We start from the raw sequence: 22,596 nt of genomic DNA on the forward strand, positions 1-22,596 counted from the left end.
TTCCTGTCCTTACAAATCTTAACTTCCTGCTACCACAGAGAAATTAAGGAAACCTGAAGCTGGATGACATTTGAGTCAAGTTCACATGAGACAGAACTGGAAATGGATCTGTCCTTCACTGCAAGACTATCCTTCTTCATTTTCCAAATTATCTTTGTAGAGATACTATTATCTGATTGTATTAAATTTGATCATCTTAAATTTCCTATTGCATGAACATAAGTTATCATTCAATCTACAAAACTCCAGAGCATAAAAACCTGCAAAATAGTATAAATGTTGATTGCTATGTGGGGCTGTTCATCACTAAAAAATGAAGAGTGTTTAATATATTCACTGTAATGCTAACTATGGTACATCACAATTTCTTGCTTACTAAAGTATAGTTTAAGTAATAATGCAACTTGCTTGTGATAAGAAACTAGAACAGAGCTGCTGGATCAAATTTTAGATTGAGAAACATTTAAGTAAAATTGCTTGCTGGAAATATTTTTGAAAGAAAGTCAACAAAAGCAAAATATCTTAATCTGATGCTGGGCTGTTCCAAAGAGTTGAGAATGTTCTTGGAAGTGGCTCTGGTTTTAAGCTTCCTAAGTAGTATAATTTAGGTGAGGCCCCCAAAAACCAAATCTTGATTACATTTCAGTTAAAATACATACAAAAACACAGTGTATATGATACTGGTTTTCATTGTTATAGTTTAGCATTATTTGCTACGCTGAAATCTTTCTAAAATGAATAAAACCACCTAAGCTTCCATTGCGCTTGTGTTTCCTATTTCTTTTTTCCCATTTGTCTTGTTACAACTTTGTTGTCATTTCATAAACCTGTTTCATGACTATTTTCTTTGGAACTTCCTCTCCCTTCTTACCACAATACATTTAATTGGTTGTATTTCTTCTTTACTCAGTGTTTTATTTGTTCCATGTTGCCTTATGGTTTGGGTTTGGTTTTTTTTTTTTTTCATTTTGTTACTGCTCTTGTTTTCCTACTTCCCATCAGATTTCCTCCTCTTTAGACTTTGACCTCTTTCAGTCTTTAATTTGTCCCTTCCAGCTGAAGACCTTTCCTTTCTCTGCCCACTTCCATTTAGTGAAACTGTATTTGCCCCAGTTTTTCATGTCTCAAAACTTTGGAACTTTAGGCACATACTTGCTGCATGCATACAGCTGCTTCAGATGCACAGAGCTGTATTTAGTCGTGCATCACAATACAAAGTTTCCTGGCAAGTAACCTCTGACTTTACTAGGGACAGGCAATAGCTCTGGTAAAGGTCCTTGTAAAGTTCAAACTGGAAGCTACATGCTGATAACTGTTTATAGCTGCATTAAGCTATGAAAACCCAGTGATTTCCAAGATCTTTCCATTACATATTTTCAACCTTAAGAGTAGCCCAAGAAAGTTAAGAGCAGTATTAAGAAGGAAAATTTTTAACAAAACACAAGAAGTTCAGAATGCCTTTATCTCAACATTAAACCTCAACTTGTAGATGCTTTGGCTTGTGCTTTCTGGGTTCAGCTGACTCACTTGGGAATCCTAATGTCTTTCATTTATGGATGAGCATGTTCCCTTTCCTGGCAGGGGTAGCCCAGAAGCCTGGATTCCTTTGCGTGTTCTCAGCCCTGATGCTGTAACTCCACCATGTACCACACCTGCAGGACTCCTGTGAGGTCTGCAGTGGTCAGGGTTGAGCGAGTACAGACCTCTGTCCATGTGTACATAGCGACCTCCTTTGTTCCTGGTCTGGGTTTTCATGTTCGTAAATGAGGGTTTACATGTTACCAGTGTGAAAATACCAGACAGTATTTTAAAATGCACAGTCATTAGTTAAGTCAAATAACTTTGTTGAATTCAAGAAACTTTTAAAATTTATTTATATGAATTGGCCTTGAGCATTAGTGACTTGTTTTCAGGAGATACATTGCAGTCTATTGAAAGTCATGGAAATGGAAATGCAGAAAAATTTGTCGTATATCACAGAGAAGGAGAAAAGAGTTAGTACCTGGAAGCCAGCCTGCCATTCTAGATCCAGCTTTAGGCCATTTGTCAAGAACTGGGAGCTTATAAGCTCAAGAAAGAAAAATGGATCCAATGCTTTCACCTTCAACTCACAAAACTGGCTACACTCTTTTAATGCACCAGATGTGGTCAACCAAGGAGTGTTCACCTTAGAGGACTTCCCAGCCAACTTAAACCATACAGTTGCCTTGACCATAGAAATAAACTTTAAATAAGGTTCAGAAAAGTTTTCCAAATTAATATTTTAAAATGTATGTCCTCAAGAAAAATGGTACCAAAAAGTACAAAATAGTATTTTTCCTGTGGCAGAAGAGACTGTTATGTCTATTTCATGACATGAAATGAGAAGAGCTCTTCCATGTGGACGTGCATGCCAAAATGGAGAATTTTGACCTAGCTTTTGTTTTGTACATTAGTTATGCATAAAAGATTGTAAAATAGCTCTTGAATAATTTTTCACATTCTGAGAAAATACATGCTTCATGGAAAGTCTTTGAAATTATTATATTTTAGGCCTATTTATTCACATTATAAATTTGAATGAGAAGTAGATTGTTAAATCTCTCTATAAATCTTAACCTTAGTATATAATATCTTTGTGAACAAAAAATTCATTATATTTATCTTGCTTTTCTGTATAACCCTAAAGGTGATAACAAAAATATATGTTTTCTACCATCAAGGCAGCAGAAATTTATTGATTCACTATAGGTACGGAGAAAGTCTTATGTAGATCTATTAAATTAGGATAATGTCAGAGAAGAGATTATAAGAGTATATGAATTCTTTCAGCAGGTTTTCAGCTGCAATTGTAGACTCTCCAAAAAAAAAAGAAAAAAAAAAACCATAGCCAAAAATCCTTTTCAAAATCCATCTTGAAGGGCAGTCCCAGCTCTTACTGTAAGTGCAGAAAAATACTAAGATCATGTTCATGGTAGTGATTCTTAGAAATTCTAGGTTAAGACTGATTAATTGGAACTAACAAACTTTGCATTTAATACCGAAGAGATCTTCCATGACAATGGGGTAAGGTTATTTCTATCAAATGAATAGTGGAGGAATCACATATGGGAATTTAAAGTGCACATAGTATTTCAATGCCTTTTTACATCCTTTTCTGAGTGTAGTTAAACTCACTACTGGTATGTTGGTATATGCCTCAATATAATAGGTACTGTCAAGAGAATTTGAGAGTAGCTTACATACCTGAATTTTTTCCTATTTATGAAGTATTAAACAATAATACTTTGTCTTTTTGGCTGTTCTAAGATGAGGAAGCGGTTGAGTGTGGTAGGTGCATTTTTCTTCTTCGATTTAACTTTTCTTTCTTAAGTTATGTTTTCACTCCATTTAATGATTTCCTTTCCTATTTCTCCTTTGTGCTTCTCAGAGGAAATTGAAGGTACATGTATAAAAGTTTCCCTGAATAGCCCAATAATTTTATTTAGAGAACATGTGTTTAGAATTAAATTGAATATAGTCCAGTATTTCTAGGAGATGTTATACATATGATGCTTTTATATTGCCACCAAATACATTGAATCATGTTTTAAAGTAGATAAAAATACCAGAATATTCCTAGTTGCTTCATTTAATGATCAGCAATTTGAACTGCTGTTTTAAACTGCTTTCTCTTTCTTGAACTTCTGCAAGATATGTATAGAAAAGTAGTATGATAGAATAATACTGGCAGCACTTGGGTGGGCTGGGATGGAGAGAGATGGTTCCGAGTTAATTACATGGCCATGAGACGTCTTGAGCTTGTAACTAATACTGACAGACTATTTCTCTGAAGTGGTAGAAGGTTCATCTATGTGGTGTCATTGTTACTGTTTTCCCTCTGAGTTTCCCTCTGAGTGTAGCCGGTTATCGTTATGTTTGCAGCATATGTTAAAGTAATAGCAGCTGATCTCTTGTGTTTTTTTTGTTTGGTTTCTTTGGTTTGGGTTTGTTTTGTTTTTGTTGTTTTTTTTTTTTTTTTTACTTAAGAGGCTTTTGTTTATAAAAGCATTAGAAACTGTAGCTCATATTTTTGATCAAAGGGCCTCTGGCATGTAAAAATATACATTATAGCTATATTATATTAAATGAGAGGATGTGTTTTTGATCAAAAACCTTTCTGTCTAATCCAGTGAGCCAAAACATAAAGCTAAAGTTTGATAATGTATAGTTTACAAAAAAGTTTGATTTACATCAAATTGTTTTGCTTTAAGTGGCATATTTTCTATTAACTGATAAAACGTGAATAATACAGTGTTAGAATTTTTTTTAGAATGTTTGTTGTCATCACAACTTTTGCTTGAAAAGGTAAAAAGATCAGTGTGCATGCTGCAAAATCCAAGAATATCTCCAGCTAAAATATAAAACAATAAATATTGTTTTATGTTTTTAAACAAATGGCTTATTGAAGGCTTTTTAATGCTATTCTTTGTACAGTTGTCATTTTAAAAATAATTTCTTCTGTATTTTTTGCTGGGCTTCTAACTATTCTGCTTTATTTCTTGGCTCTTATTCTGTATGCTTTTACCCTTCGTCCAGAAGATGCTGAATGTGCTGGTCACAACAGTGGATCCTATCTAGGTGAGCAAGTAGTTACAAAAGACAATTTTGTTCCTTTCTTTCAGCTTCTTTTCCCTGGAGCTACTGTGTCCACTTTGCTTTTGGGGGTATTCTGCATACAAATGTCCTTACTCTGCATGACAAATGCATGAATGTTAAGGTTTTAAATATGGCTCATTGGATTTGACATAAAGGGTTTATGTAGTGTATGCATTTACCTGGTTAAACATAGGCTAATAAAATACTGATTGATCTTAAAGTCAAAAATTTTAAAGTACATGAAGCAAGCTATGTATTTAATGAAACAAAAAGGTTGCTGTATCATAAAAAATTATTTAAAGACACTCTAAAGGTTTTATTCAAGTTTTGTGTACGCATTTTTTCTTTGTACATGTCTATCTAACCATTTTGGAAGGATTCAGTAAGAATACAGAGCAAATCTGCAGTCACCATTTTTTTTTTTTCCACATTACAAAATATCAGTCATAATAACTCAGTAGCTTAAATTTAGCTTTAAAGCTGGTCTGAGCTCAATGAATCATTACAGGGAATGGGGAAGAGGAGGGGCAAAAGTCCTTCGGCTTCATTTTCAAGATTCCAAATTTCAAACAAAAGTAACATTTAAAAAAGGTGACTGTTCCATGATATGTTTCAACTTTTTAATTTGTGCCATTTTGAAACCTATCTAAAAATATTTTAGTTGAAGCTGTCCAGAATTTCTGCCAGCTGAAGGATGGCTGGAGCAGATTTTGTGGCAACCAGCCCTTTTCCCAAGACTTTCGTCCTCCTACTGCAAGAGGAGTGGGGAGAAACTTGTCAAAGTACTTTAGTATTTCCAAGCCAGTGGGCTCACTGAAACATCCTAGACCAATTGGAAATTGGAGTTGTTTTCACATTGTGCTTTAATGGTTTTAAATGTGGTATATAAACTACATCAGGTACACACAGAGTATATCATTGAAAGAACTCTGACCTGTTTACAAAACCTTAGTGTGGTATAATTCCGTCCTGTGCTTGTGGAACTTGTGAGTATCTGATCATGCTGAAAATACAGTTCTTACCTTTGTTAAGTAATCAACTAAGTTCACGTTGAATTGCAATTGTATTGAAATATTGTGTATGTTTGGCAAATGATAATTTGGTTGTGATTCCAGATGAAATTAATTTTCCTTATCAAATAATTTCTTTGAAACATGAGAAACATGAACCGTTCCCCCACCCCCCCACCAAATCCTTTCTTTCTATATGTGAATACATACTTCATTAATTCTTAGGGTGAGACTATCATGGTTTTGCAATCAGATCTTAGTGGGCTGCTGCTTTATTTGAGAATGAAGGTAGCAAAACAAAATCTACATTTTCTAGGTACTGTAGCCTTTTTCACTGGAACATTTTAGTCCATAGTTACCGAAAAGACATGACCATTTTAGGAAGGAGGCATCTTGAGGAAGAAGCTACTGTTGTCCCAGAAGCAAAGAACAAAATATCAAGATGCGTTGTAGTTTACTTAGGCAAAACTTGACAAAAATTATTCAGAATTGCTAAGTACAGTTCAGGCAATGGTTTCTTTCTTGAGAGCTTCCATGTAGTGGAATGTCAGCAGTCCAGAGATGGTACCTTCAGCCATCTCATGCTGGGTGTGTGGTTTTGGAATGAGATGTCAGAGAGGAGAGTCAGAAGGCAGAAAAACTAATGTTAGGACCAGTTTTGGGCTAAGGACACAAGTATATTCACTGAGTGTGAATAAGTAGCTTTTTGGCTTAGAAATTAGAGGTTCCTTGGAACTCTTCACTAAGAATAATTTGTTTAAAATTTTCCTATCTTAAGAACAAGCAGGTAGGCTTTTGACAGTTGATGTTATCATTCTTTTGCATGCAACAACAGGACACAGTGATTTATAATTCATGCACTCCAGTGTCTCCTTGTTTCACAAACCATATATATGGCTCTGGCACTGCAATCTGTGAACCAGATCACTCTGTGAACACCCGACCCTCTCTGAAAGGATATGTACTTCACACACATACAAGGTCGTCATGAGGAGCACAAGAGGAAACTGTTCAGAAGGCAGAATGTCTGAACCGTTTTGGGTCAAATCTTTTATATGCAAGGCTATACTGCTATTAATTTGAACCTTCTCCTCTAAAGTGACTCAGATAAATTTAATGATTTTTCACCAAATTCTAATATTTAAGCCACAGTATGGTATTGTATGTTTCTGCTGTAATTTCCTGAGGAATTGCTGAGGAAAACGTTAGGAGTTTGCCTTTGCCAAGCTTAAATTCTGGTTACATTGCTTGAACCTTTATGAACATACAGTAAATATAGATGAATATCATCTGTTTACTATTCTCAATTTTGTCTTTAAAATCCAGACATAATCTAAATTTTTATTAACCCTGTCTAAATGTGCAAGCTGGGAATCAGTCCAGAAGCAAGCATAGTAAGAAGTCTGCTCTGTGTTTGTGCAGTTCCTGTGTAACAATAGAAATCCTCAGTGTACAAGCCAATGTAAAAAGAATACCAATATTTTGGGAGGAAAATAATATCCAGAAATATCTAGTAAAAATACTATGTTTATACAAACCTAGATAATGATCATGGTACCAAACTTACTTTTGTCAGTAATATGAATACAAAAGGTGCTCTTAAATGCATTTACAATTAAATAGAAGTTGTTTACTCAATATGAAATTAAATTCAGCGAAGAACATATGTAATTTAAACATGTACTTAAGCACTGATTTTAATGAATGAAAAATAACAAAAGTCCATGTAAGTGCTTTATAGCATTCTGGAATCTTACTTGTGAATTTATGAAGGATGCACTAATTTATATTTTATTATTTCCTGTTAGTGTAGTCTGTCTGAATTTGAGAAATTAATTTTCTGGTTTTATTAGTATATTTGGACTGAAATTTACACAACATGGTTGAAATCTCATTCTTCAGAATTCTGTCATTAAATGTAAATAAGCACAGCTATTTGCATCATCATCCTTTTAAAATATTGCAAGGCAGGCAGGTTCACACATGGTGTGTTTTCAGTTTGGATTCTGTGTGAGACCCCAGTGGATGTCTCTGTGTAAGTGTAAAGATGTTGTTCCGAGATGACAAAATGTATACTGCTAATGGTTAAATCAAACTTTTCTGCTAAGGTGTTTTTTTCATTCTTAGAGATCTAAGTGATTTCTCTTTGATTGTTGGACCTTAATTAAGTTTATTAGTAATGATTTTTTATTTCATATTGAGAAGTATAAGTTTTGAAGACATCAGTAGTTTGAGAACATTTGTTCTTAATATTTTCTACCCAGAGCCTGCTCTTATTTCACCAAATCTGTTACATTCCAACAGCAGTTTATGGGTTTGCATGTTCAGTAAGCTCCTAGACGTGTAGCTGTAACCAGTGAGCTGGTGCAAGCTTCTCAGTGTTCAGGAGATTATGTCACTTTAGTGATAGAATTTTCCCCTTTTATTTTATAGTCTGCATACTTGGCAGCTAAGGTTAATCTCTGCTGATACCCATATTCCACAGACAGCGTAGCCTGCAGCTCCTTTCATATTCATCAAGGTTTATATTATCAAATATTCTAGGCAAGCTATACATTTTCCTTTTGTTCTTTATAGAAATTTACTTTTAACCTGAATCATTTCATAGAAACCTTTTCTGCTGCATATTAGTATTGGGTTTGATTCTCTGTAGTAATCAGCACTGTATTTTTAGTGATGTTCTATTGTTAATTTAAATATATGAAGTTTGGTTTTCATGTTTTCAAAACTATAAAATATGCAAACATTAGTAGAATATTTTTTGCCTTTTAATAGATGTTTTTATTCCTTAAAAGTACAACATTGTTTCAGTTCAGTTTAATATTTTTGTGCAGTCATAATTCCCAACATAAAATGCAATTACAAATGCAGACATTCAATAGAACATATTTTTTAGCATTTCTATAAAACAGCTTCTAGGTCACAGTAAAGTTAAGCCATATATGAGAGGACATATAACGGCAGATGGTGAGCAATGAAGATGCTTTCAGGAATGCAGCAGCAGTACCACAGAAGTGTTGGATACATTTGAAACATCCTTCCTCTTGGAACTGTATGTTTTCCTTGGGTTTAAATGCTATTTAAAGCAAACTTTCTTGAGAGTCTGTATGGGCTATTCAGATGGACTTTGAAGAACAGTTTGAAAAACTTTCAAATGGACAATAGTCATAAAGTGGTGAAGCAAACAGCTATCACAAACTTTTAATAGTCAGTAGTTTCACAGAGCATCTTCACCAGCACACTGCAGAGAAGTCAGCCTTTGGTTTCTGTTTTTCTCATGTTTGTTCTTTTTAATTAGTATATTTTATTTTCTGTAATGTCTAGGTTCTGGTTGAACTTCTTGTTGAGCTTTCTTAATATCCATTAAGACAATATTACTATTTTACCAATTAGTTTCACTGGCAGAAATCTCAAATATTTTATTCAAGGAAACACATGTTAGCAGTGGAATCATATCACCTGACTCTTTGTTATGTTTTCTGTGGAGCCTTTGTGAAAGGGACAAATCAGCCTGAAGACAGAGCCTGAAAGATTTTCTCCTTTTTTCAAGGAGTGGAAGAAATAAAATTCTTAAATAATTTACCACCTGATAGTTTGCTAATGAGATCTGAATGAATTGGTTGGAGAAAAGAGGAACAAGTTACAAATGTTCTTACCAAAACCTAAAAGTGGAGATTGAATTGATAGGAAGATTTTGCAGAAAAAATACTTTTCCTAAAGATTGCACAGTTCGCCATTTAAGTGGAGGTTGAGAAGCTGCTCTAATGGCATTTTGAGACAGCTGATCAGGGGCATGGAGCTGTTGTTAATTGTAAGGTTAACACCAAACTGGAATGGAGACCATTGATGTAGCTTCATTTGATCATTATTCTTACTTCTTTACCTTTTCCAGATACATGGATTCCTAGTCATGTAACAAAGCTCTTAATATTATAAACCATTTAGTAGTCAATGGTGAAGAATTAGTCTTTATTTTTTCTCTATTTTTTGTTTTTCCATAAAATAATTATAAAGGAAAAAAAATGCAACAAACTGAATAATTTTCAGGGTTTTGGGCAAATTTTTTTGTTGGTGTTTGGGTTTTTTAAATCAGGAGCATTTTAGATGAGGCCTCAGGAAACTTGTAACTTACTTCATGTGTCTGTAGTCTGTATTGCTAAAGCTACTTTTAACCTTTCTTTATATAGCTGTCTATACACTTAGGCATAGTTGTGATCAAGAGAACATCCTTGTGTCGTGATGGACTTCACCTTAGGGCAGGCAAGATCTCCCAGGCCCTCTTGTGGGTGTGTAAGCTCTCCAATAGAGCATTTCTGTTTTTGACTGCAGTCACTTCAATGTCAGTGTTATTTAAATAATAACATAACCTAGTCTATTTCATTATGTTTTCATATCTCATATTTTGATATTTTTTCTATGTCAGTCCACCTCCTACTTAGTCTAGACTAGACTGTACTTCTTAAAAATATCATCTGCCCTTTCTGTGGGTGCTAGCTCTTCTCCTTTGTCATAGATTTTCAGTTTACTTATTCATATTTTGAATATAAATGGGTTGGCATCATGGTATTCTCAAACAAATTTTTCTTCACCTTTTGTGTTTATGCTTGTGTTGTAGATTCCCACAGGTATAGGGGCTGACGTCAATTAAATAACTTTGTTAACATCCTCTATGGTCTAGGTTCTGTGATGATTTATGTTCAATGAAACTGTATGTGTGCAAAAAGCTAAGCCTATAACTTAGCCTTGTAGCATTTTTCTTAAGATCTGGTGCTAAATATTTGCAGAACTGAATCTTGAACTTGTACAATATTAGCTTTGAAGAAGAAATTATAATATGACTACTTCTCAAACACCTAAACATAAGTGCTATTATAAGAATATGAAAACATTTTGCTGAAAATCTGGGGTCACCAAAAGTTTACACGTTTACTGTCCCATGAAGTGTTCTGGGGAAAAAACACCAACAACTTTTCCAGTATTTAAAGTATAGCTTGTGTTTTACTCAACTACCACCAGACAGTGAAATCAGCTTTGCAGTCTTCGCAGTCTTTCCTATACTTCCTTATAGAATAAAATCGGTGTTGTAGAGATACCAGTAAAATTTAATGTAATGCAATATAAAGGATTTATTTTAAAAACTCTAAGGTAATCATTAACAGAGAACTAAATTAGTTTTTAACATGTAGTGTAAAATGGGTTTTTTGTGCTGTTCTGCTTGAAAATGCCAATGATTTTCTCCTTTGAGAGTGCTTAAAAGCTATGGGAAATTCCATGTCTTCTTGTTGTGGCACAATAGATACCACACAGTTGATGCAATTATAGATTTAATAGCAATATTAACTTTTAATTTCATAATATGGATACTGTATTGTCTAAGATGTTTCTAGTAGTTTGTAATTTAACTATGAGTGCTTGGATTGACTATTAAACATACTCAGGAAAGGTTTAATGCACTTTTTTAATATGCCATCAGCATGGAGCTAAGCACAAGAGAATTGTTCAAGGAGTTAATTCTCATTAATCCATTCAACCACCAGATGTGTTTCTGTCCTATGCTGTATTTGATGTCTGTGTGCCATGGTGATTTAATAGACATGCATTAGATGTGGTATGAGACTCCAGCTTGCATGAATTGCTTTGTGTATATATATCAATTTATAAGATACTCAAATTGTCTAAATAATCTAAATATATTAACAATTTATTAACAATTTTTTAATAGCAATTATATTTTGCAGTTTGTTGTTGCAAAGGTTATGTTTTTATTGGTAATCTTAATTTTGCAGTTTAAATAGGTACCTGATACAGGTTAAAAACTTGGGAAATGTCATTCTAATGACCTGGCTTATTAAACATATAATACACTTTTTATTCCATGCTCCAATCCTTGAATGCTTGGAAGAGACTGTTTTCAAATGTTTTAAGAAGACTTATTTTCTTACTTTGAAAAAACCCTGTTCTTACTGCAGCTGGTTTTAGAAGAAGCTTTCGTCTTAGCAGAAAAGATAAAAAAACAAACAAGTCCATGTATGAGTGCAAGAAGAGTGATCAGTATGATACAGCAGATATCCCAACCTATGAAGAAGTTGCAAAATATAGACGACAACCTAATGACAAATACAGGCTTGTTGTTTTGGTTGGTAAGTTGTTTTCTTTATTTTTGACCTCCTAAAACAGAAACCTGCTGATTAGCACAATGCTTACGAGAAAGTCATTTAGATTTGAAGGGATCTCAGGAGTTCACCTGGTCCAGCCTCCCACTGCATGAGATCAACACCAGGTTCTGAACGGGTTGCTGATGGCAGCAGCTTTGGGAACCTGTCTTCCCATCATGTCTTCCCTGTCTTACCTCATGCCACAGTTAAGAGGTGGCTTCCATCTTTTCAGTGAGTGTCAGAAGGTTTCTGGTGGGTCCCCCCCAAGACATCTCTTCCCCAAGCCAGGCAAGCCCAAATCCGTCAGTCTCTCTTACAGGTTCAGTTCCTAACCATCTTCGAGGCCTCTGATGCCTTTGATCCAGTTTATCAACAGTATTTTAGTGCAGGGCTTGTTGTGGACAGAGTATTCCTCACAAGGGACTGACAAGTGCTGAGTGAAGGGGAAGAATCATTCCCCTCTATCTATGGGCCAGGCTCTTGCTGGTACAGCCCAGTCCCCTGTTACCCTTCATTGCTGCAGCGAGCGCTGGGGACTCATGCTCAGCTCTGCCCACCTGAACCCCAAGGCCCTTGTCATCCAGCCTGTCAGTCCCCAGCCTGTAATGCAGAACTTTATCCTCATCAAATTTCACTAAGTTCTGCCAGCTTATGCCTGGAGCTCTCTGGATGGAAGTCCTGCCCTTGAGCAAGTCACTTGTATCACCCATCTTGCCATGTGGGCAAGCTTTGTAAGGGCCTACCCTGTGTTGTTGGTATGGATGTGAAACAGAGTATGTCCCAGGGAACTCCCCTTATAATGAGTCATAGAGCACAGACCTATAACCCCTTCCTTTTGAACATGCTCCATTTTTTCACCTGTCCACTTTTCTAGACAGGATGTCTTAACTTGCATAGAAGGATGCTTTAGGAGATTGTGTTTAAAGCTTTCCTAAACCAAGGGGAGATGACATTAAAATACAGCTACCATGGTTACAAATCTGAATGTGGCAGTCAAGCTGTACTAAAACTCAAAAGAATTATGTTGATATTCCACTCTTAGTGATCAATCAATATATCTATGTGGAAAAAAAAACCCAAAAGAACAGGATAAGTACCTGGTCAACGAAGACAGACAATAAAAGTGGAGAGAAACAAAATCACCTACTGAGTTAGAAAAAGTAAATGGAGAAGTAGTAAGAAAGGTGGATGCAATGTGGACCTCTGTAGGCCAAGTATGAATATAAGCACAGCTGCAGAGGACTCAACATATTACCCTTAGTCAGCTTTCTGTTCTTCTATAATCTCTCATGGCTTCCTCATGGCTTCTATAATCTGCCATGGCTTCCTCACAGCATTTATTGTATAATCAAAATGCTTTGCTTCAGTCTCCCAAAAAGAGAGGAAGTGCATTACTTTAAGCTTTTCAAAGGTAACAATTGGAGTACCAATGAGTAATGAGTAACCATTGCTATGAATGAGTAATGTCTTGTAGATTATCATTTCCTTGGCAGTAACACATAGGCTGATTCTTCATTAGTAAAATTTCCTCCATTCTGAAGGAATGGAGGCAGAATGAAGGCAGAGCAGGGAAATATGACCCTCTATCAGGGACTGTTAGGAACTGTTGAGTAGCTGTGTTTTTATATCGCTCATATCCAAGGGAACATGAAATTGAGTTTTTAATAAACAGTTTTGTCACTCTCCCGCATTAAAAATCAGCCACCTACTAGTGTGATCACTGTGAGATTTTGGGTTATATACGAGAAGTAATAACATGGTTGAGTTGATTTTACAGTTACATCAACAGAGTGTAGTGCAAAAGTGTGATAAGTAGACTTTTTATAACAAATTGCATATGTCTGATCTAAGGAATGCCTAGAGATTCCATTTGATTTTTGTTGTAATAAATCAAATGAAGAAAGAGTGCTTTTTCAGTAACAAAAGCAATTCAAAAATTTATTGCGGACTTCAGTAATTCTAATGTTTTTTCTCTGGATATTAAGAGCAGCTTAAGTCTAGCCAATACCATAAAAATGTCTTGGGCAAAATGTGGAAAAAACTAGCAGAGCTAAGCAATACAGGTATAGTAGAAGCAAACACATTTTAAAAGCTTTTTGTATGCCAGTAGCAGCATTCCATATAATACATTGAATATAGTAGTACTAGGAAAGAAAGGAACATATAATTAATTTATAGCTATAATTGGTGGAGGCTCTAGATGTCTGTTGTGTTATGCTGGGTCTAAATATATTATTTACTGTTTAAAAGGGGACATTTAGGTTTGGTTTCCCCCCCTTTTTTTTAGGGGGAGGGAGTTTGACCGCTTTAAAACAAATTTCACTTCATTTTGAATTGGTCTAGTCTAATTTAAAGAACACAAATTGCACACACAGTAATTTCAGTGCCCTGTTGTGTGATACACACTACTCTCAGGTTCAGCTCAATGTACCAGTTTGTCAAGATTTTACCTTGCCTGCAAATGTAAGTTCGTTAATAAAGCCCTGCAAATCCTTGGGGCTAAAATAACATCATCTAAAGCAGTAATTATACAAATATTTCTGTGTGCTTTTAATTGTTAGAATTGTGATGAGTCTGCTAAAAACAAAATTATCCAATATTATGTCATCAGTCTGCTTCTAGTAACTTACTGTTCCCAAGCTGCCAAGAAATCCTTAAAGTCTTCCACCACAAAAGCTGCCTGCATCCTAAGTGTTACATACCTCACAGCCCCATCAGACCAAGGTAGAATATTTTAATATGACTTGTATTATTTAGACACTAGAATTTTCATTTGTATTAGTGAGGGAAAAGCCCTGCTCACAAAGTCTTCTGCTCTGGTTAATTTAAAGAGCCAGAGTAGCATAAATTTTATTTCCTTAGAGTTAGAATGAATGTGCTACATGCAATAACTTTATCTGGCATCGTTTCAGCTAAGTCAGAGCTTTCTGAACGGGCAGGATGAAGTGAAGTTGTCAGCAACAAACCATGAGCACTTGTCCCCCAGAACACACACTGTTCTGTGCATTCAATGTGATCACTGGAGGTGTGCAGAGCCTTTCAGGTGCTGTGGTCACCCATGGTGATGCCTCTGTCCAAAGTGGGCAGTGGTGGAAACAAGGACCAGAGGTGTATAACCATAAAGGAGAAGTTGTTACTGGTGTCTGACATGATCAGAAAAACCTGTCTCTGAATGAGACTGTCAGTACTTCCCACAAAGAAGTGGTCACTACTGCAAAGAAAATCTGGAACTGGAAAAGCTCTCCATTTGTTGTATTTTTTAAAATCCATCACCTCTGGTTTTACCATGAAGGAGTTATGATGAGGCCAGATTTATTTCAGAGCAAAGGAGGATGAAATGAAAGGGCCTTTTAACTCTCCACCTCTCCTGACTCTAGCTTTAACATGTTCAGTGGCTTGCAGAGTCTTAATTGACCTACAGCAGTAGTGCAGGAAATGGCCTACCATGGCCATGCTACTTCCAGTCAACTAACAGGACAATGAAGAAAGAGACCTATAATTGCTATGTGCATTAAAACTTCCTGACTGAAGGCATGGGAAGGTTAGCAAGGTTCAGGAACAAATACATAGGATGTGACATAGTGCCTGGCATTGCCCATAAGAACACCAGTATGAACTCACTGATCCTACTTCAGTGAACTGCAGATCTCAAAGTACACTCCCACTACTCGTTAAAATGTACAGAAACACAAGAAAATGAGGTTCTCCTTTCCTACCACACTGAGCTGCAGTCAGACATGCATGTGCAGCCATTGCATTATACTGTACTAGGAACTGAGCCACAGAGGCTCTCTCAAGGCATGTCTCCTACTGGGTTTTTGTGATCCCAGCAGGGACATTGTCATCTAACTCACAAAATCTTTTCTGAAAGACTACTTTCCTTTTCTTTTCTTTCCAAAAGACTACTAGGAGCTCATTATCTGTCTGTGAGTGAAGAATGGCTGGTTGACTTAAACCTCCCAAGACCTAAACTTACAGTTTTGTCAGTTTTCTTCAGACGTGTCTGAGTGGTACAAAATTTAGTGCAAGTTTTAATGATTGGTAGTTTAATTCTGCAGATGTCTCTCAATAAATTGAGGTAGGCACTGCAGTCCACTTGTGCAGGATTTGACCATTAACATGACTTAACATGCAACAGCAAGCAGCACAAATGTTCCTTTAAAAAAGTAAGCAAAGTATCTCTAAACCTGTCAGCATAACTGTAAATATTGCTGCCTGGGGTGATTTATAGTAAACCAAAACTACACTACAGACATGGATCCTGCATGCCTTATATTTGACTATAAGAATCAGGATTATCCTTTTAAATCCTGACACTTTATTCTCTTTTTGAGTTCAAATTGTGTTCAGATTCATAACTATTATAAACTGGCATCTTTCTCTGCTGCATGAAAATGAAAAGAATATTTAGAAAGGAACTGTATATTAACTTGGGAGAGGTAGTATAAAAATTCACATAATGGATGGTTTTGCTGAGCTGGAATCAGCCTTCAGTGTCCATATGCTGCAGTTATGAGAACTCTGTGACGACAGCACTGAAAAAGAAGACTCTACACCTTTCAGTAGTTCAATTTAAAGATGATTTAAAAATGTTAATCTGGAAGGGGAGACAGTAGTAGTGAAGTTGTGGTCTGGAAACAGAGTTAAGCTAAGTTTCCAAAGCGTGTGTCGCAGGAAGTGAAGCCTGGACTCTACATATATAAATAGAGCTAAAAGCATACTGTTGATTTGACAGCATGTAGACTAAGGAAATAATATTTGTGTGAATTTGATGGGAAAAATTTTTTGCTTAAAAGTAATAGATTGATTTTAAAGAAATTAGTTCCATTTCATTTGGTTTACTTTGCTAGGATATATTAAGAGTTTTAATTACTTTTCCTATAAAAGTCCATATCTGCCTTAAAGAGCTAAACTATTATAAAAAGGAAAAAAAAAAATTATAACAAAAGTGATGCCATTATCTACATAACACATTGCTGTCCTCTGCAGACATGCACCAGTAGAGGCTGCTGTACACCATATTAAATAAACATTTATACATACTGATAGATTAATTTACAGGAAGGTCAGAGATGGAACGTGAAATATAGTTGTGTGTTTAACTGATGTGAACACATAGAAACTTTAAATGTAGAAACTCTTGAGATTTTACAGCAGAGCCATAGTCTGGGGGTAGCAACAAAGTAGCAAGCACTTGCTTTTCATCATTATGTGTTTCAACTCCAGACAGGGTGTATGGTCATTTTTACATAGGCACTTGAAGGTACTGAAGCATCAGTCTGTTTTTGGACTCTGACTAGTAAGTAGTGGTTACAACATTATTTCATTGAAATGTTTATAAGGTTTTGTATTTACAATGTTTAAAATGTCTTTGTTAAGAAGCACTCCATATATGCATGTGTCCCTTTTACTAAATGTGCAAGAATTTTCCTTAAAGCCACTGGTATTATCCTTGCATTATTTAGGATATGGTTCAAATGACTCATTCTCCTTTGCCTTCTGCTGTTGACCTGGCTCTGTAGAAATGAAGGCTCTCCACTGTCAGAAATATAAGAACATGCAGAGCTGAGCTCCCTTCACACACAGCACCATGGCCCTGTCACCAAAGTGGGCAGGCAGGCTGGAGCCCTGCATGAAGGGCTCCTGGGGACAGGCATCGAGTGCCTGTGGAGCCTTTGAGACCTCACAGGAGAGAGTGCCCTCACAGAAACCTAAGGCACCACTGGCAAAAAGCTAAGAATTAGGGACAACTCGAAAGCCAAGAGGAACATCTTGCTCTGTTGCTTCTAGTACAGCAGTACTCAAGTGGAGGTGGAGGAGACGGGTCAAAAAAATTCCATGCAGTCTTTGTTTCTTCCTGCCATCCTCCTTCCAAGAGTGGTCGTGGTCTCTCTTTGGCAGTTGCATGAAGAAGGAAACATTTGCTTTGGACCCGTTCAGACAGCAGGCAGGAGACAAGCACAGTTTAAAAGAAAATCAACAACAAAGAAAGAAACCCACACATCCCAAATGGGTTGTGACCTGGCAAGTTCTGCCCTTCCTTCCTCTCTCCATGCAATGCCACCCTCACGCAGTCGAAAGGTGGATGGTGACAGCTACAGGCAGCCAGGAGCTGGGCAGTGTTCCTGCCTGCAACAAGGGTTGGAAGGAGCAGTGCTCCCAGGGCATGGGAAGGTGGAAGCAATTGTCCCCAGGGGCATCTGGTGCAGGCAAGGGATGCAGCAGCAGGAGGGAGTGAGGCCGTGCTGACACACAGTGCAGAGGCTTTGGGGGCACTTTGCACGTGCCAGCGGGGGTCCTCTAATCTGCAAGTTGGAGGTATTCTGGCAAAATAAACAGCCAAACCAGTTTTTGTTCTGGAAAGCTGCAGGTTGGCAGGGGTTGGTAGTAGGGCTGACATGGAGGTGGGTGCAGGCTGAGGGTAGTTGCTGCAGAAAAGAAAGTCAGCTTTGCTGGCAACTTTTTTTCACTGATAGTTCCTCAGTAATAAAGTCAGAACAGAGTAACTGCCTACTGCATACCCTGAAATTTGTCAGCCCTGTATATACTAGGAGGGGCTGGAGCCATGGGTGTCTCCAAATCACTGACTAAAAGGCAGTAATGTCACAGCTATAGGTTATGTAGTCTTGGAGCATACTTGCACCTGAATACCAGAGACAACTGGCTGTTGGGAAACAGGACAGTTTTTTTCTTTCAGGTCCTGTAGGGGTTGGACTGAATGAACTTAAACGGAAATTGCTAATCAGTGATACCCAGCACTACGGGGTAACAGTGCCACGTAAGTAAAAATGCACTCCTATTCTCTAATTATATACTTGCATTACTGGCCTTTATTATTTTATTACCTTTAAGGTACTTAGAAATTTGGGTCTCTAAATGCATGCTTGACATCCAGATTGCTTTTCTTATTTTTAAAAGTGCTGCTGCAGTTCTGTATGAAATAGCATTGATTAAACTGATAGAGCTTTTTGGCTCAGAGGCATTGCAGTACTCTTTCAGTACAAGTTTAGCATGATTGATGTTACTGAGGTTTAGTAAATGAAACTCAGCTGAAGAACACCCTGGATTTGGCTATAAAGCAGCAAAATGCACTCCGTTACCAATGCTTGCATTCAGCAAACTGGCCTTTATCTGTTAGGCTAAAAATGAAGATTGATTATAAGCAGTTTAATCCTGTCACTAAATTAATTAAATCCCTTTTATTAGCTTTAGAAGAGTTGATCTGGGGATGTTTTTTCCTCTTTCCTGTCTCTGACCAAGTAGTGTGATTTTTATAAAATTGAGTAACATTGTGTTTTATTAACTTCTACAATACTTTACTGTGTTTTCTTTAATATGGATAACTCAACAGTTTTAGACTTTGATTTCTTGGTTTGCTTTCTACTTGTACCTTCTATAGGGATCCTTCAAAAATATGGCTCCAGCATTCTGAATTTGGGAGATTCTGTCACAGGTTTTTTGCAAGTGCAGATATTCTGTGAAGTGTATATGTATGAATGAATTTGCTAAGTAGAAAAATTAATGTGTTTAGTTTGGCAAGTCATTTCTTTTGCATATATTTGCTTCAATTGGGTATTGAAAGCAACAATAACAAAAAAGCTAGGTGTTCCCAAAATATTTAATGCATTAAAGTATATGCAATAATTTGCCCAAAAATATTTCTCTAAAAGTTGACAGTATCCATCAAGCTGCCTTCTCTCTTTCTCTTCCAAATTTGTGGTTATAAGCTAAAACAAACATGTAAAGGAATCTCTCTCCCTGAAATTCAGTAAGTCAGGACTTGGAGAGAGAATGGGGTTCCTGTCTTGGAAATGTTCCTCATTGTGTCAGCCTAAGAAGAGTGATATATCAAATGGCATTTAAGACTGTGTTGCTGCAAGCAGGTTTTGTATGACTATATGTGATGAAGAGTGCACAGTGCTGTAGTATTCAACTTGTTTGAAATAGGATGTTTTAATGGGTTCATTAATCATAAATGACAACCCCACAAATATTATAGGCAAACCTCTTATACCTACTTGGGGGAAGGTAAGAAGTGTGAATAATACAAGGCTACTGAAAGAAAATGGAATTCTATTTTGATCACAGGATAAAGAAAAGCACTAAAACATAAAGTTCACACCCTATTTTTTTATTACCATGCTTCACATACCATAGCTACAAGAGTTGTTAATGAACATAACATTTTATAAATCAGGATGGTGTGCTTTGTTTCCCTTTATGGTCTCATATGCTAATAAGTTTAACAAGAGGCAAGGCTGGGGTAATTGTTATGGACTGCTGTTCCTTCTATTATTCAGCTGTCCTCATTTTATTGGATTTTTCCACTACTTAATAAAAAATGATAATCTGATACTTGTCCAATAGGTTTTTTCCTGATTTTCCTGCATGCATTTAAAACTCAATCCTGTCATATGCTTGTGTGCTGCCTACCAGATTCAGAGCAGCCTTATGTGCTTCAGAAGTGAGGGAAGTGCTATGCTTAGTATTGCACAAAGAGTTCGTGCTTTTCAGCTTTTCCTGAACTGGTTTGCATTATATTGTTTTGTGCATATTTTCCTTTTTTTTTTTTTTTTTTTAATATGATGAAACTGCAGACACTACCCGTCCAAGGAGAAGCCAAGAAAGTGATGGTGTCGAATACATTTTCATTTCCAAGCACTTGTTTGAGACAGACGTACAGAATAACAAGTATGTTGAAGAGATTTTTAACTAGAACTGCAGTTAAAACAATGGTTTATTATAAAATGGGGCTGGTTGTTATTTTAGATAATAAGTCAAAGTGGATATAAGTTGCAATGATTTGAAGATGTGTTAAAATTACATGTTGTTATATAAGCAGCTGGGGAAAAATACAGAGTTAAAAAAAGCAGTATGTGCAAACACAACTACTCGTAACTAAGCTTACGAGTAGTTTCAGTACCACAGCTCCTCAAGGAGACACTGAAATTTTAGGTGCTTGGGATGGGGGGCATTTTTTTAATAGAGCATCTTCTGTCATAGCAGTAAAGCACTGCAGCTCTAGGGAAGAGGGGCGTGGAAGTGCTGCCGACGTGCCTGAGTCAATGTTTGCATAGTTCTGCTCTCTTTCAGGCCAGGCACTTCCTCTGCTTTTGAATTTAGAGATCTACAATGAAGCCCCTGCCTGTACACCCTCCAGAAAGTAAACTAAAATGAAGAGACAATGGTAGCATCGTGCTCTCCAGCAGCCTGTAAAATTCTGTAGCTTGAAATTCTGCCCCAGTTTCAGAGGGCAAAAGTGTATTAGACACAAAGCTGTGGGTTTTATTGAAACTTCAAACTGTGCTTTGCTTTTCTGGCAAATAGTGCTTGTACTTTTATAGCAAATAACCAGCTGCCTTGGTTCCACCAGCACCGTCATCACTCCTCCTCTTCTGAGACAGAGAATTTGGATATTCTGTAGTGTGCAATGAAATTTCAGTAGTTTCTATTGTTTAGCTTATCCACTGTTTTATTGCATTGCATTAGTTCAGAAAAAGAGGTGATGGAAAACATTAGTGGGCTGTTGGACTACAGTGCTTTTTTCTCTTTAACTGTAATACAAGCAGGTGTTACTGATTTGAAAGCAGTAAAGTAGAAGATTTCTTAAAATTGACATGCTGAAGTACTTGACAGCATTTCCTTTATAAAACATGGTAGAACTCTCATGTAAAGTAAAATATTTTTGCTTCTGAATTAAATCTTATAAAGCAAACTGGTAAGCTTTTTTTCTGGAGAAAATGGAAATTATTCCAGTTGTTTTCACCTTCTGCCACAGGTTTATCGAGTATGGCGAGTATAAGAACAACTACTATGGTACAAGTTTAGACTCTGTTCGATCAGTTCTAGCTAAAAACAAAGTTTGTTTGTTGGATGTGCAACCTCATGTAAGTAAGCATGTCTTCTGAACTCTTTTACTTCCCCATATTGCGTATTGGGATCCCAGTAAAAAATACTTCTCAAAAGGTGTACTTTATCCTACACTGAATGACTGTTGAGTGGGTTTTTTTGCTACCTTTATCTCAGCAAGGCTTTCTGAAAAGAGACAAATATACAGCCAGTAAATAAAGGAATTGGAAGCCTGCAGCATAATACTAAAGATTTAATTATAGAATGCTCCTATATTTCCATTTATCTTTCTGTTAGTTTGGGCAAGAGATTGTCTCTGAAACTTTAATTTCAGAATAGTTTTGAGTTATCACCAAGTCCAGCAGCTCTCTCTCACATGTTTCACTAGACTGTTCATGCCAAGGGTTTCCATGCAGGATGGACATGAGTCAAGGAATGCACTAAATGTGATGTTGGCTGGATAATTGTTAAGGATATTCCTCTCTAAACTATTTTTTCTTGTCTTTCAACCCCGCTGAACAGCTCCACTGGGAATTTTTTTGCTCCTAATAACCACAGTGCTTCTAGGAGCTGGACTAGTTTGTTTAAACCCAGCCAGAGCATCGCTTCTCCAAGGGTGGCCAGTGTATGGCTTCTGCACCCTGGCAGCTTGTGCGCAGCTCCCAGGGCAGTTTCAGATGCGGGGCTGTTCCCTGGGAGCAGGGCAGGGGCTGCCCTGGCAGAGGAGTAGCCAGGGAAGCCATAGCCCATGCCAGGGGAGGAGAGGACCTGATGAATCCATTGCCTGTCCCACACAACCCTGTGTTTCTGCAAAGCACTAAATTCTCTTGGGGACACAAGCTTGTGAACCATTCTGGGATCCCACTCTCCAACATGGGATTTTCCTGTGGGCTGTGGCAGGGTGGAGAGGATAGAAAGCTTCTGACCATCCACCCTGTGCTGCAGCTGAATCATAGAGCTGCCTC

At 36.9% G+C, this 22,596-nt stretch overlaps 1 protein-coding gene across 1 annotated transcript in view; it reads left to right on the plus strand.

Annotated features, from left to right (window-relative positions):
* MPP7 (MAGUK p55 scaffold protein 7) overlaps positions 1–22,596 on the plus strand; it is a 146,524-nt gene that overhangs the window by 118,614 nt on the left and 5,314 nt on the right. Inside the window, exons 13-16 of the mRNA XM_053957095.1 lie at positions 11,597–11,767; positions 18,480–18,560; positions 20,380–20,473; positions 21,561–21,669. Coding sequence (XP_053813070.1) covers positions 11,597–11,767; positions 18,480–18,560; positions 20,380–20,473; positions 21,561–21,669 — 455 coding nt within the window. The remainder of the gene's footprint in view (positions 1–11,596; positions 11,768–18,479; positions 18,561–20,379; positions 20,474–21,560; positions 21,670–22,596) is intronic.

This window comes from Vidua chalybeata, chromosome 1 (genome assembly GCF_026979565.1).
Source record: "Vidua chalybeata isolate OUT-0048 chromosome 1, bVidCha1 merged haplotype, whole genome shotgun sequence".
Lineage (NCBI taxonomy): Eukaryota > Metazoa > Chordata > Aves > Passeriformes > Viduidae > Vidua > Vidua chalybeata.